The sequence below is a fragment of the Belonocnema kinseyi genome, chromosome 9 (genome assembly GCF_010883055.1).
Source record: "Belonocnema kinseyi isolate 2016_QV_RU_SX_M_011 chromosome 9, B_treatae_v1, whole genome shotgun sequence".
Classification (NCBI taxonomy): Eukaryota; Metazoa; Arthropoda; class Insecta; order Hymenoptera; family Cynipidae; genus Belonocnema; species Belonocnema kinseyi.
Genome location: NC_046665.1, coordinates 113,131,900 through 113,148,313, shown reverse-complemented (window position 1 = coordinate 113,148,313; position 16,414 = coordinate 113,131,900). Strand labels below are relative to the sequence as shown.

At 30.8% G+C, this 16,414-nt stretch overlaps 1 protein-coding gene across 1 annotated transcript in view; it reads right to left on the bottom strand.

The window, feature by feature from the left end:
• The window catches only part of LOC117180696 (EF-hand domain-containing family member B-like), a 105,607-nt gene that overhangs the window by 74,521 nt on the left and 14,672 nt on the right, over positions 1–16,414 (bottom strand). Inside the window, exons 6-9 of the mRNA XM_033373186.1 lie at positions 15,706–15,928; positions 15,434–15,626; positions 15,151–15,222; positions 14,968–15,080 (exon numbers count right to left, since the gene is read on the bottom strand). Coding sequence (XP_033229077.1) covers positions 14,968–15,080; positions 15,151–15,222; positions 15,434–15,626; positions 15,706–15,928 — 601 coding nt within the window. The remainder of the gene's footprint in view (positions 1–14,967; positions 15,081–15,150; positions 15,223–15,433; positions 15,627–15,705; positions 15,929–16,414) is intronic.

Below are 16,414 nucleotides of genomic sequence, written 5' to 3'. Positions count from 1 at the left end.
CTCAGAAGATGTGGACTGTGACTGCACCATATATCTAGTCGGGAGTGGTGCTGACTGAAAACAGATGATTTGGAGCGATTCGAGCGCCATCTGTTGGTCATTATAAGGACTTTTTGAACTACCCTCGTACATTATTGGTGATTGCGAGACCTCGCTTGGCTCTTCCTTTTGCTGACTCTTTCGTAGCCGCACTGTACGTAATTTGACAGTCAAAGTCTCGATGAGGTGAAATGACGCAGGGGGGGGGGGTTGTAAGCCAAGTTTCACTAACACAAATAATATCATCTGTTGTGGTGTGGTTGTAGATATTTTCCAAATTTCTAAATCCCCTGATATTCTAAAATATGATTCGGGGAACATCCGTTTCTCTGATCCTTTTATGTTCTTGGGCTTAAGGTTGTTTTTTCTTCTAAATCCTTCTGTAAAAAACAATCAATTGTGCCGCCTGTTTGTGAGTGTTTAGGTTTCTTATTAATTGAAGACTTTGGTGGACGACCTCTTTTACGACTAGCTGTTGAACTTATCGATGTAATCGAATTTCCACCGTTCGATTGGTAGCCGCCTTCTCCTGTTTTTATCATTGTTTTATCAGTTAGTTTTTTATCCTTAAGAAATTTTTCGATGGACATCAGATCATGATATGTATCATCTATGGGAATTCGCGTTCTTCTAATAGATGCATTTTTTCTTTGTTGTTCCAGCTTTTGTTGACACTCCCTAAGATTTTTACGAATTTCTCTTTGTTCACGAGAATAATCACTTGATACAGAAATATTAACTCTCTAAATTTGAATTAGTTGAAATTTTACTAATTCATTCAGTACACTTCATTTTAATTGATGAATCAGTTATTTTCAGAAGTTTACTAACTTCATCAGTAAAAAAACCGTAACTGAAGTTAATCAGTTATACCGTAACTGTAGTGAGTCAATTATAAACTTAAAATGAATTGAGAAAGGAAAAATTTCTTACTAGGATTTTATTTATCCTCCAATATTATTTGTAATATTGTGGTTTAACCAAAAGTTTAATTATAAATTTTTCCTCAGAATATATAAACTTAGTGTATAACAATACACGGGTGTAAATGTTGTCAAGTACTAAGAGTAATTCACAAATTAATTTTACACGTGTATTGTTATATACGTTTTATTTGAAAATATTTTATTCTTTCCATTACATTTTAATGTTTCACATATATTCGTGTCTCCGTTTGAGAGTGAAGAAAACTTATTACATCTGTATCTCATTGATAACATATTTTCGCTGAACGTCAAACATTTTTTTAAGGTGACAAAGTGGTATATATCTGTGTCTGAATAAAATTTCGTAAAAGATAAGTTTACTTTGAAAATTATAAACGATTTGAAGCTATTACTATCATTCGCATAACAAACAATATTTTTTTCTAAATCTTGCAGAGTTTCAGTTAAGAGAAAAATGTATAAAACGCATCTTTTCAAATTAACAGTTTATTTTCATTGAATTCCGCAAATTAATTTCACGCAAGCGCAGTAAAACAAGAGGCCCAAATGAGGTATTTTCACTTCAACCATCAGCTAACTTCACTTCGTTAAAAGCTGAGGGGAAAACAATGGATCAAATGCATGGTACAAAACTTTATTTCTGTAATATCGTTTTAATTTATAATAATCATAATAATTTTATCATTTAATTAAATAGAAATGTAAAAAATATAAACTATTTTTGAAATACACTTATATAGAAAAAATTATCTTTTATGAAGATATTAGCAAAATAGGGAAACATTGAACTAGATCCCATGCACAAATTGGAAATGTTCTAGATTAATAAGTTCGCTTAATCATTAAGATCACTGTAATATGTATTAACTAGAAATACGTGCATTATTTAAATAATATTTTATATATAAGTAATATTGTTTGATTCATCATGACTTGAGTTTTCAAATGCTTATTTCAATAAATGAATAAGCAATTATTCGATTATTATTATTTGATTATTTATTTCATTATTTACACGTGCTAAGTAATTTCAAATTTTAAACAATTTCACATTACAAAATAGCGCCCAAATATATTTAGAACGTAAACTTTTCAAATTAACTGATTTCTTCAATACAATTATAACTGATCAATCAGTTTTATTAGTGCAGGTACATATAACTGATTCAATTCGTAATTTTCATTTTACTAATCTAATCAATACAATTCTACTAATTGTCAGTGACTCAAATTTCGCTACAGAAATTAGCAGAATTTAACTGAAAATCAGTTATATTTTACTGATTCAAATTTAGAGAGAAGAGAACGAAGTTTATAAGCGTTCTTGAAGATTTGATCCTTGCACCGTGGGTTGGAAAAATTGATCAGAATTGGCCGAAAACCTCCGATTCTACCAAGTCTTTTGATATTCAGGAAGTTGTCATCGACTATTTTAATATTCGCTTTGGTAAAGATTTTTGTAACCGTCTCAAAAAGGTGCTTGTTGTCACTTGAAATATCTTCAACATTATATAGGCTGATGTTTTTGTCTCCTTCTCTATTAATGAAATTTTCGAGTTTATTTCTCAAAGTAGATACTTTCTTCTCAAGGAATTTATACTTCTCTTCCGAATTAAGACATTTAGTTTTACATACCTGCAGTTCTGCAATGATTTTTTCATCTGAGTTTCTTAAAATTTTGATATGTTCTGTCATTTGGTTAACATTTGCTTTTGTAAACTTTACATCCTCTTGCATCGCTAGGATTAGATTTTTGAGGTCCTCGTTGGTTGTCATTCTGAATGATTTTAACTGCTCACTTTATCGAGTTTTTAAATCTTAGATTCCCGTATTTAATTAGAACTTTATACACTATCGCCCTAACAGAAACAAAGCTCTCTGCAGCGAGCTTCAAACACGTATGAGAGCTATTGAGGTCAGAGCCGAACTCTATCAACTAAAGTAGTTAAATTATTAATTTAAACATTAATTTTGAACCTGAAAACAATGATTTTGCAACAAATCAGCTAAATTCTCAACTCAAAAAGTGATTTTTCGATTAAAATGATGAATTTAAGAAAAAATACATTTTTAACAAAGGAGCTCTACTTCTAACACATGCGTTGAATTTTTTGACCAAACGAGAAGAATGGTCAACCTGAAAATAGGTAAGTGAGAGATGACTTTTGAACTAAAATAATAAATATTTAACTGAAATGATTAAATTTCCAGAAGAAAATATGAATTTGTCATGAAAGTTTATTTTTGAACGAAGAGTTGAATTTTTAACTGATTTTAATCAATATTTAACAAATAAGTGCTTGCATCAACAAAGTGGTTCAACCTTTAACCAAGTAGTTCCATCTTCAACTAAGAAAGATAAATTTTGAACGAATAATGTAATATTAGATATCTACTTTTAAAAACGATTTCGATTTTAACGTTAACCCAGTTGAGTTGAAAAAAGAATGTTACAAAAATAGTGGAATTTCTAACAAAAAAATATTTTAAATAAATTATCAACGTCAAAATATCAATTTTCAAAAAAAAGTTTATTTTCTAGGACGAATTTTCTACAAATTTTTAACCTAAAATAACGAGTTTTTAACAATATTATTGAATTTTCAAACAAGTAATAAAATTTTTGAAGAAAAATATAATGTTCAGAAGAAAGGAACAGCAAAAAAGGAAAGAAATAGAAATACAAGTCAAACAAATCACTAACAAGGGATTCATCGTAGCTCAGAATATATGTTTGTCTTATGTTCAAACACTGCGGGTTCGATTCACAATGCAAGAAACGAGGCTGGGTGTACTTTCAGAAGGCTTAGCTTCTGTTCCTTGGTCTACGTAACCCACAAATACCCTACAGTTTACAATTTATTAACCCTATAATGTAGTTGTTAATGACCCTGGCTGATGATGCGATTATAAATATTCAATTAATAAAAAGTTACTAACAAGAATTTGGGTGGCCCGAAGAAATAATTATTATTCTGGTAAATAAGAAAAGAATGTAAAATATCAAAGGCGAGAGTTCTCATGTTCCCAGACAACAACGTGATCCCTGTATTAAGGGCTGAATGGCACCAGGGATATTAAATCCTTTAACGGCGGACACGCCTGAACAACAAAGGAGTTATCTTTATGGAGAATTTAAGAAACCAGGTCGAATTCCATAGTATGTAGATCCGCCTTCACAAGCGGGGCTCTGTAGGGGATGTTGCTTATTTACCTTGATTCTCGTGAGACCAAATGAGCGAAACACAACAAACTGATAATGACAATAAGGGCTTACACCTGGGAGCATCATCGAACACACCGCCAAAGGTGGACGTTTGCTCAGGCACCAGCGAACCTGAAGCGGCGCAGACTTTTGATATCAATGAAAACAATCTTGTTGTCACGTTGGAAGAATAGCTAACGGGACACTTAGTAAGGAGAAGGAACCATACATGTGCAGAGGTGAGAAGAACCCGCTTCACGCGTCTTGAATACAACAGCCAAGGCACCCGGCAGGGAGCCATGGATGTGGAAAAATCATCTGAATAGACAGGGAGCCAGTCTGAAAAGTCAAGGCTGGATTCTAGTTGCTGAATGTCTTTCGTCCATCAACCCCTGATGGAAATTTTAACGGCAGGCATTGCCCTAAAACATGTGCCATGAGCATGAAATGATAGCAGAAGACCTTTATTCCCAAATATGGGAAGGAGGAATACACTGCCGTTAAAGATTTCCGACCAATAAGCTTCGCGTCCTTCATCTTCAAGCCACTGGAAAGGCTGGTGTAGAGGTATATCAGGAATGAAGTGCTTTTAGACGCCCACTGAAGAGAGTATAACACGCCTTTCGGGCAGTCCACTCGGTAGAAACTGCGCTCCATGCTGTCGTTTCAAAATTGGAGCAGCAGGGGAACGGGGAGAGTATGCTGTGGTTAACTTCTTGGAAATAGATGGTGCTCTTAGCAATACCCCTCCAGAAGACATTTGTCGAGAGGCTTAAAGGGGTAGCGTGCCAAACCAGCTAGTAAGCTGGCTAGGAGTCATGCTACGCCGGAGGTGACTTGAAGCCGGACGTTGATGGTTCTCATAAAGTCGACCCTGCGGTCCTTTTCAGGAGAAAGTAAAAAGTGTCGAAAGTTGATGACCCTGCATTTTGTGGTGGTAGGCTTACAATCGCAGACTCGGTTAAATATCTGGGATTTATCCTAGATAGCAAACTGAACCAGGCGAAGCATCTTGAGACCCAGTGCAGAAAGTTTGTTAGGACATTTTCGATGTGCAGCTGAGCCTTGGGTTTGACGTGGACTCTAGTGGCTAAAATGCTTGCATGGCTCTACTCGACTGTGCTTAATGCAAGGCTGATATACGCGGACGTCATCTGCTAGCCACGGATAAAACTAAAAACTATGCAGGACAGGCTGTGACGATGAGAACGGCTGCCAGACACGCTAGGCTCTCAAGTGACGTCAAAAACCTGACAAGTCTAGAAATAAGGGAAGTTAAATAATAAAACGCTTTCATTTCACCAAGACTTTTCGCGCCTGAATCTCAAGTAGGAATATGTGCAAAGCAAATGATAACCCGCTACTTCAATCGGAAAGCTGTTACAGAAATGGCTCCAAATAAGTGAGCGGATCATGATCTGTGGCAAAATTGGAGCAGTTTTCCTGACCAGGATGTGACCATCATAAATAATAACGTTTAGGGTGCTACGGGCGCAATGAGTACTAGGCCCACAGCGGCGATAGAATTCATGCTCTTTGATGACCCACTACATCTTGGGATAACTTCCAGGACTGCTTACATGATAGGCCGCCTGACAAGAGCAAATAGATGGACTTTCCGCGGTTGCATACTAAGCAGGGATATGTACAAAGCAAATGGTAACCTGTTTCTTCAATGGGAAATCTTATACACAAATGGCTCCAAAGGAGTGGGAGGGTCATGAGTAGGAATATATGATAGAGAAGGAAGAAGAGGGATAGTGATTTCGCTTGGGCTTCATGCCACCATTTTTAGGTGCAAGTCTTTACCGTCCTTCGCTGTGCTGAGACATTATTTTAAGAAAATCCTGCTAGTAGGCAGGTTGCAATCTACTCGGACAGCAAAGTAACAATAACTGCAGTTGAAAAAACATACATTATATCAGAGATGGATTGGCAATACAAACAGGCATTAAACCAACTTGCAGACAAGAACAAAAGCATGGAAAGACATAGGATCGGAATCGGAACTGGGACTAGCGCCTTGCAGTTTCCTTAAATAATTATAATTTAACTTTGAATGGGGAATTTTAGTAAGGACTTATAATTTTTCACAATGCGAACACCGAAAAATAGTATACGTGGCACTATTGATAATTGGAACAGGGAACCTTCGAAAATAATTTTAGTTAGAAATTGTAACGTAGCATTTCAGTAAAGAAACGTCATTTTGTGCTTACAGTTTTCTTGAAAAAATATAATTTTTAATTTCGGACCGAAAATTTGAAGGAAGAATTATAATTTAATGTATCATACTTATAATTATTGTAATATAATTCTGACTTCGAACTGAGTATTTCCATTAAGAATTATATTTTTCATTCACAAACAAAAAATTTTCCTTAGGAATAATAACAGAGGCCGACAAAGTGACATCTTTTCGTACCCATTGACCGGACCATGTGACCCCGAAGGATTTTGGTATCCTAAAAATAAATATGTGATCCAAATTTTACCTACAGGTTTTTATCATATCCTAACCTAGAAGAGCAAAAATTGCTATTTTTAGCTTTATCTGAGACAATATAACACGATCAGTAGTTTTTTTCGAAAAGTTGCTAACGCTATCGTTCAGTACTTCTTTTAACCCTTCATTTATATTTTTAATTAAGTCAAACTAGTTTGTTACGAGATATAATACACTAATCATTTATTCGTTTTCTTCGCCTTCTTTGCTAGTTTTTAATTTTTGAACTGAAATGGTAAATGTGTAATATTTCGGAGAAAAAAGATCAGTACGGGATGACCAAAAATGTTAGCAGTTTTTAGAAAAAAAAATGTCTGATCATGTTATATTGCCTTAAATATGGCCAAAAATAGCCATTTTTGCATTTTTAAGTTTGGGATATTTCAAAAGCCTGGCGTATAGGGAAAAATTAGACATTGATTTCATTTCTGCGCCACCAAAATCCTTCGTGGTCACATAGTCCGGTCTTATGGTACCCATTACGTTGGTCTGTGTAATTTGACTTGGAAAGGGTATTTTTGACATAAAAAGGGAATTTCGGAAAAAAATTTGAGTCTGATTAATAAGAATCGAATTCAAAAAATCTATTTTCAAATGCAGAATAATAAATTTTGTTACGTAAATTCTTTTCTCTCATTCAGAAATCTTTGGAGTTTTTTTAAATGCGGAGAAATATTAAAAGGTCATTCAGAATCATTCGAAACCTTTCGAACAATTGACTTATCAAAAAACCAGGAAATGACCGAAGATTTAACGTTCTTCGGGTAAACATTATAAAAATTATGATATCAGTTTTAACTCATTTAGTAATATAATTTTTTCCCTTGAAAATCGCTCCAATAAAATGTAAATATCTTATTAGTGTATCTTCAATTCTATTGGCGAATATGATGATATATTTTTTATTTTATATAAATTTTTGTGATTCACGCAGATAAGAAGGTCTACGATTCAATCCTTCTTTCAGCCCAATAGTCAATCTCTCTTCAACTTTATTTGAGTTTGTCCGAAATGAGTATGACTTTAATCTAAATTTATTCCGGGAATATTCCTACGGACTCTATAACATCCGATCGGCGAGGTCGTCAAAGGGATTCTGTTCTTTTTAGAAATTTTTCATTTGTTACGTTATGAGCTTTTATTATAATGCTAAACAATTTAACCGACGAAGTTCTTCTCATTAAAGAGATTGAGGCTGCTTATTTTATATTTTCTTAATTTTTTTAAACAGTTCCAGGCGATTACCAAAAATGGAATCAGTTAATTTTTATTTTGAAAAATGTAATTTTAAACGGAAAAAGATGATTTTCCCAGCAAAGAAGTGAATTTTCAAATAAAGTGATGAATCTTTAAAAAAAAATGTATTTTTCACGAAGCAGTCCAAATTTCAAGTAATTTAATTTTACACTAAAAAAGATAATTGTTTAACCAAAAAGAACAATTTAATATGAAAAATATCAATTTTGCAACTAAATAATTAAATTTTCATTAAGATATATGAATTTTCAACTAAAATCATGAATGTTCGGCCAAACAATTTTTAACACACAAGAATGAATTTTTAACCAAAAAGACTGATTTTTTACCAAAAAAGAAATAGTTACATTTTTAGTTGAAAGAATTAATTTTGTAGAAAAATAACGTATGTTCGTCTAAACTGTACCATTTTTAGCCCAAAAAGATGTATTTTCAAGAAAATACATCAGTTTTCAAATTAAAAGACTATTTATCAACAAAAAATGTAATGATTAAATTTGTTCAATTCATACGAAAATTTTTTCATTCGAATTCTTTCTAAAAAAATATCTACTCCTTTGGCTTCGCTGAGAATCGAACCACAAAAATTCCGATTGCCGGTTATTTTCTTATGATAATACAGATTTCTTGTAAGTAAATAATTAAATTAATTAAAGAATAAAAAAATTCCGAAGTACCAAATAAAAAATCGAATTTTAGACAAAATAATTTAATTTTCAATTAAAGTGTAAGTTTGACCAAAAAGATGAAATTTCTACCAAGAGATGAATTTTTAAACCAAATAGACCAATTTTCCTGAAAAGAAATGCATTGTCAACTAATAAAAATTTTTCATTTAAAAGGAAACAATGTCAACGAAATTGCTGAATTTTATATCAAAATAGTTGAATATTTAATCAAATAATTAAATTTTAACTTGAACATAAAATTTGTAAACTAAAAAATTAAATATTAACCAAATATCCAAAAGAAGACTTGTTAACCAAAATATGTGAAGTTTCTCATTGGGTTCTAATTATTCAGTTCACATCTAAGCGAAAAATGAGTATAAGGAAAAAAAAGAAATTCCTTACAATGTGAAAAAGAGGGGCATAGGAGAAAGAGTATAAAATCTGTGGAAGAGAATGCACAAGAAAAACTTTCTTTTTCTAAGTTTCACTGTACTTAAAAAATGTCTCTCACAAGCCGATGACACAGATTTTGGGAAACATATTTCTCTCATTTTCAGTATTTTTGCGAAATTCTGTTACACGATATGTCTTTTTAGGTTAATACTTTTTGACAAACTGCTTTTTTTAAATACTTCTCCTGCTTGAGGCTTTTCGTGCAATACTCTTGCACTAGTTGACTTTCCTTGAGTTTGTGTTTTTGAAGATTCCTTCTAAATTAAATTTTTTTTCTTCTTGCAGATTTGAGTTTACAGTCGGAGCGTTCACCTAATGGCGACTCTCTTCCAAATGTTCCTCATGGCAGACATTCTGTACACTGTACTTCAGAATTTATTTAATGTTTTGACATTAGCTAAAGGTTGATTTGTTTTTTCTTTCATGAAGAATAATTACTTGACAAAAATTTTTAATTCGGATAATCCGTTTCTAGGACATCTTAAAAAATGTTCAACCTTCTTTTGAACTTCCGAAAAATTAAACTCAATACTGCTCTTGGCATCAGATGTTCAATTGTAGAACATAAGAAGAACACTTAGATTTTATTCATTTCTAAATCTTTTACAGTTATTCAATATAAGACGATCAATCACATTGTTCATTGTTTATGAATTTACATAGTTCTAAAACATGAAGCGATCACTTACATTGTCATTTGTTTATATATTTTTTGTTTATGAATTTCATATAGTTCTAAAAGATAAGACGATCACTCACCTCGACATTTGGTTCTGAATTTAATGTAGTTGTACAAAATTAGATGAATAATCACATTGTTAACACATTTCAAAGAGTTGGGTTTGCAGTTGGAGCGTTCACCTAATGGCGACTCCCTTCCAAATGTTCCTCATGGCAGACATTCTGATTCTTTGAACTTCACTCTTTCTCTTGCTATACCTCATTCAGTTTCTCCGGTCAGGTCTCCTTCTCCTGCCGAATCTTCTCTTCGTGCCAGGACCAGGTCTCCTCTCGCTGAATCTTCTCTCCGTGCCAGTTCTGGGTCTCCGCCTGCTATTCCTTCTTCTTCGCGCATAAATGGACTTAGAATTAAAGATCTTAGATCTGTTCGGTTTATTCCTCACGCGAATCCGTACCGGCGATTTGAAATTCGTTGATACACTTTTCCTCATGAGGCACCAATTCATGCAAAAGAAAAAAATCAGCTCCTTGAACCAATGCCAACAGGAAGACAAACTGTATTATCAACGTCCGATAGTGAAGTATTTGCAATGGTAGTGGATAGTAACACAGTTCTTCGTGGAATGTTTATATTGAAATATGTTATGTAAAGACGGGTAAGAATAAACATGGACAGTGGCGAAATCAAAGAGATGACCACGAAAAAAATTCAGGAAACTTCTTTAGGTAGAGATCGCCCAATCTTTAGAAATTTTCAGATAATAATGGTAGATGACTTTCTTTTACGTCTTTTCTTTCTTTTTTACTTCTTTTACGTTAATAATAAACTATTATATTAAAGTGACCGCAAAATTTCACCTTAAAAATTCCCTGAATTTTCCCTGATTTTGTAATGATCAATTTTTTCATTTGCCTAATTATTCATATTCAATAATCAGCATTTGAGTCCTCTAAAAATCTTTTATTATTACAATAAAATAATTCTACGTTAAAGTATGTGTCTTTATTTTAACCCTAAAAATGACTTTCTAACAAAATCGTTTAATTAAAAATAATAAAATTTCAGTGAAATGTGTAGATTTTGAAGCACATAATTAAATTTCAGCATAATATTTAGATTTTGAATCAAATAGTAGAATTTTCAGAAACAAAAATCAATTTTTAATGAAAAACTTGCACTTACAACCAAACAGTTGAAATTTGAAGAAATAAACACTTGACATTTTAACAAAAAATTATAATTTTCAACGAAATTCTCTAATGCATAATAAAAAAAAATTGAATGTAAACAAAAACCAGTTGCATTTTTAACCAAATAATTAAATTTCCAGACCAAAAAGAAGGATTTTTTAGAAGTGAGTGTACTCTTTCACCTGAAAATTTATGTTTGTGAGGAAAAGATTAATTGTCAATGAATTTTCAATTAAGCAGGCTAATTTTATACCGAAAAAGACGAATTTTCAATAAAGTACATTAATTGTCTAAAAATTAGTTAAATTTTCAACTCCAAAATAAAAGTTCTAAATAAAAAGGAATAAGTTAAATATTTAGTAAAGTTATGTTATATAGTAATTACAAATAAAAAAGTGTTAAATTAATAATGAAGTGAGACATGTGATCTGAGAAGTAAACGTCAGTTTTCTTCTGTGTCAATAATATTATCGAATGGCTGCTGAGTGACAAATACTATAAAATGGTAATAATATTCTGCGATTTTAGTGGGCGATTTGAGTGAAAAGGTGAACCCGAATATAACCTCGAAATTATGACAGATCAGCCCGGCATGTTTATTATACTTTCGATTAAATATTTTTTACCAAAGAAATGTTTTGTGGTTTTGTATATTTTTTACTGACAGTCTCGGCAGTAATAATTTAAACAATAATTACTTAATGATTTCCATTGTTTTTTTTCACAGATCGATCATAGATGAAATACACATCAGAAAATGCAGATGGATTTTGTGAATTTCAGCTGGTTCATTTCAATGAACATTATTGGAAAACCCTTATCTCTAGACCTTATATCAAGACTGGGGATTGAGCAGCCTAAAGTTAATTCTAATTCAATCTGATGGTATAGGTATATCAAAATAATATCTCAAGGTAATTTATCTTGTCTGAATTTTAATTAATAAACTATTCAGGGATTTTCTAATTTTAGAAAACGTTTTCTCTGGAACTCATCCTGAAATTTGGTTTTATCAAACGATAAAATAAATTAGAGACTCGTTGGTGATAGAATTGTATCAGAAATTAATCTAGACGAAATATTTTAGTCCAGAATTGTTATTCCAATTTTTTTAGAAACTATTCTATTTTTGAAAAATGCTATCTCTGGATCTGATTTCCAAACTGGCATTCAATCAGCCTCGAAAATTAATTCTAATTCATTTTGATGATACAGCTTTGTCAAAAAGATATCTTGAAGAAATTTAACTTGCCTGAATTTTAATTAATAAAATATTTAGGGATTTTTTTTATATTTTAGCAAATGTTTTCTCTGGACCTCATCCTAAAATTTGGTTTAGTCAACCAATAAAATAAATTCGTTAGTGAGAGAATTGTATCAGAAATAAATGTAGACAAGATAATTTAGGCTAGAATTGTTATTCCAATTTTTTTATAACTTATTCTATTTTCGAAAAATGCTATCTTCGGATCTGATTTCCAAACTTTCATTCAATCAGCCTCGAAAATTCATTTTAATTTATTTTGACGGCATAGGTTTATCAAAAAGATATCTCGAAGAAATTTAATTTGCCTGAATTTTAATTAATAAATTATTCAGGGATTTTTTTGTATTTTAGAAAATGTTTTCTCTGGACCTCATCATAAAATCATAAACTCATCATAAAATTTGGTTTAGACAACCAATAAAATAAATGAGAGACTCGTTTGTGATAGAATTGTATCAGAAATAAATCTAGGCAAGATAATTTAGGCTAGAGTTGTTATTCCATTTTTTTTTTAGAAATTATTCTATTTTCGAAATTCCTATCTCTGGATCGGATTTCCAAAGGGGCATTCAATCAGGCTCGAAAATTAATTTTAATTCATTTTGATGGTATAGTTTTATCAAAAATATATCTCGAAGAAATTTAACTTGCCTGAATTAAAATTAATGAAATATTTAGGGATTGTGAAATAAGATTTACGGAATTGGTGTCTTCATTTCTAAGGGCATAATCTGAGCTTAAACGATAACTCAATGAAATACATTAAAATAACATTTCGAGTAAATTTCAAGTACACTAAAAGATTTGTATTTTCGGACAAGATACCAATAATGTATGAATTCAATATTTAGAAATGATAAAATGCATCATTATAGCAAAACTTATGAAAAAATTGGAATAAAAATTCTGGTACAAAATATCGCTTCTGCATTTATTTCTGCTACACTAACAAGTCTCTAATTTATTTTATTGGTTGGTCAAACAAAATTTTAGGATGAGGTCCAGAGAAAACATTTTCTAAAATACAAAAAAATCCCTAAATATTTTATTAATTAAAATTCAGGCAAGTTGAATTTCTCCGAGATATATTTTTGATAAACCTTTACCATCAAAATGAATTAGAATTAATTTTCGAGGCTGATTGAATGCCAGTTTAGAAATCAGATCCAGAGATAGCAATTTCGAAAATAGAATGATTTCTAAAACATGAAATAACAATTTTAGCCTAAAATATCTTGTCTAGATTTATTTTTGATACAATTCGATCACCAACGAGTCTCTTATTTGATTTATTGGTTGATCAAACGAAATTGTAGGATGAGATCTAGAGAAAACATTTTGTAAAATACAAAAAAATCCCTAAATATTTTATTAATTAAAATTCAGACAAGATAAGTTACCTCGAGATATTTTTTTGATACACCTATACCATCAGATTGAATTAGAATTAATTTTAGGCTGCTCAAACCCCAGTCTTGGTATAAGGTCTAGAGATAATGGTTTTTCAATTATGTTCATTGAAATGAACCAGCTGAAATGCACAAAATCTATCTGCATTTCCTGATGTGTATTTCATCTATGATCGATCTGTGAAAAAAAACAATAGAAATCAGTTATTAATTTCAGGAATAAAGTGTTACTTATTAAAAGAATTAATAAGTCATGTTTGTTAAATTATTATTAAGTAATTATTGGTTCAATTATTACTGCCGTAACATAACCTATATTTTTTTGACACTTGTATCCATTTGAAGTTTCGAACGCAACCATGGAAACTATGATAAACTTGATCCGAAGATGCACGGACTTGATCGAATGGTCGATCCGAATGCAACTTTAAAAACGCGAAATATGAAAATACCCCTGTACAATGGCTTCTTCCCTGTTCTTGTGCAATTCTGGTAGCATCAAGTTCGCCATGTATGTAAGCCCCAGCGTGTCCACCCTGCGTGTGTGTGTATATATATAAATACAAAGAAAATATATTAACAACAAAAATATTATATTAAATTTTCTTATTTTGATTTATAGAAAGGTAATTAGAAACACAATCCCTGTTCCAAGTCAGAAAGCATAAGATTTTGAAAAAATTTAAAAATGGTGTTTTTCTTTGCAAATAAAAATTTTCTAAAATTTGTAACTTTCCTCTTCAACATTTTAGAAGAAGGAGTTGCTAGATTTCTGAATTATAATAGAAAATGTTCTAAATATAAATAATATTGACTTGAAACAGGGAATTTTTGGAAATAAATGAAATTGTTTCTTGGAGCAGAAGATTCTTGTAAAAAGTTATCATTTAGACTTCAGAAGAGGGAATTTGTCGTTAAAAATTAATATTGAATTAACTTATTATTCTGATTTACAATAAGGGAATTTAAAAAATCCTCGCTCAAATTTAGAATTCTTATTATTATACAAAATTCTGTGTTTCAAATCTGAATAATAGCTGGTATGACCAAAATTATCTGATGATTCTAGTCGTAATTCTAATTCTTTTCCGAAATTCCCTGTTTCAATAAAAAAATCTTTGATGATTTTTAAAACTGTTTAGAATCTTTTAAAATCGTTAAATATAATGCAAATCTTTTAAACTTCTTAAAACTGACCTCAAAAAATAAAAATTTGATATTTAGAAAACCAGCAAATGACGAGAAATTTAATATCATTCATCAGGTAGACTCCCTGAATAATTTTTAGGTATCAATTCATTTATGTTTTCAAGTGTACAAAAAAAACTAAAATCAACTAACTTTCAAGAGATCCTCGTTTGAGAGTCCATATTGTGTGAATATATTTGGTGTAATTATTTCACCAATATTTGATTGAAGATTTTTTCCAGGTGACTCTTTTATACATTCTTTAACTATAATTTGTTAAAAATATAAACAAATTTTGCAAGAATATTTTATAATGGAAAATTAAATAATCCATACCTGAATCGGGATTTGTTTGAATATTGCCTATAGTGTCATTATAAGTGGTTAAATAGTAATTAGATTCCAATACTGTAGATAAAAAATAAATAATAAGGTCAAATTTTAAATTAAAATATCAGGGTCGTCGAAAAATTAATTTAAAAAAATAGTTCCCTTAGAAATTGTTCCTTATGGTGTCAAAATTTTTCCTAAATTACATTTTTTTGTTTTTAAGATTTTGATTCAGATGTTTTAATTTATAATTTATTGTCTGATTTATTAAAATGCTTTATAAGTTTACCTTCTAATTTTGGAATTTCTGGAAAATCGCATTTCCAGTTTAATAAATTGATTGCTTCCTTGTAATTTACTCGGTCATTTTCAGAAATTTTTAACATCTTTAACAATTCACAAAAAAATTGTCTTTTCGGAAATACCCTAAATTTTGTTAGTACAGCAAAAAGTTCATTAATATTCACTAAACTTAAATTTTCCTATAAAAAAAATTAATCAAATTATACAAAATTTGTAGTATTTTTTTAATAAGCAAAAATTTTAATAAAAATTTCCTACTTTATCCAAGTTATTTAATTCCTGTTCAACATGAGAAAATAAAATTCTTCGTTTCTTCAAAATATTTCGTAATTTGTTTACGTCTTCGAGGTACTTTGTAACTATGGACAATTGTGGATTGATTGGAAGACATTCCTTTAAAGTTTCTGAAACGCCCAAGTGTTTCTTATCACTTCTTTCTCCAAAGGTACAATTTATTAAGAGACTTGCAACCTTGGCATTTCTGTCAAATTAAATTAATTGTAAATTTAAATTATTTAACTTTATTCTGCAATAAATCAAATCAAGAGAGCATGCGTCTTTAACAAAAATTTAAAGATTCGATTTAAGTACAGAGCAAAAATCTAATGAAATCCCGTAAAACTATTTGGAATCTATAATATTCTTCAAAGCCCTTAAAAAATGATTGAATCTTTGAAAACCTCTAAAATGCCGTGTAACCCATAATATCAGATTAAGCCTTTTAAAATCATTTGAAAAATATTGAAATCCTCTGAAATCCTTTTATTGCTTTTACTTTTGAGATATCTATTAGGAATTCTGAGATATTCTACAAAACTGAAAAAACTGCAAAAAATGTACTCAAGTTTCAATGCACTGTACTTCATAACGTACGAGGGTGGATTGATAAGTTTCCGGCCTGACCAAGAAAAACAACGTTTTTAAGAATTTTTTTTTTTTATTTCTCAACATAATCTCCTCCAAGGCT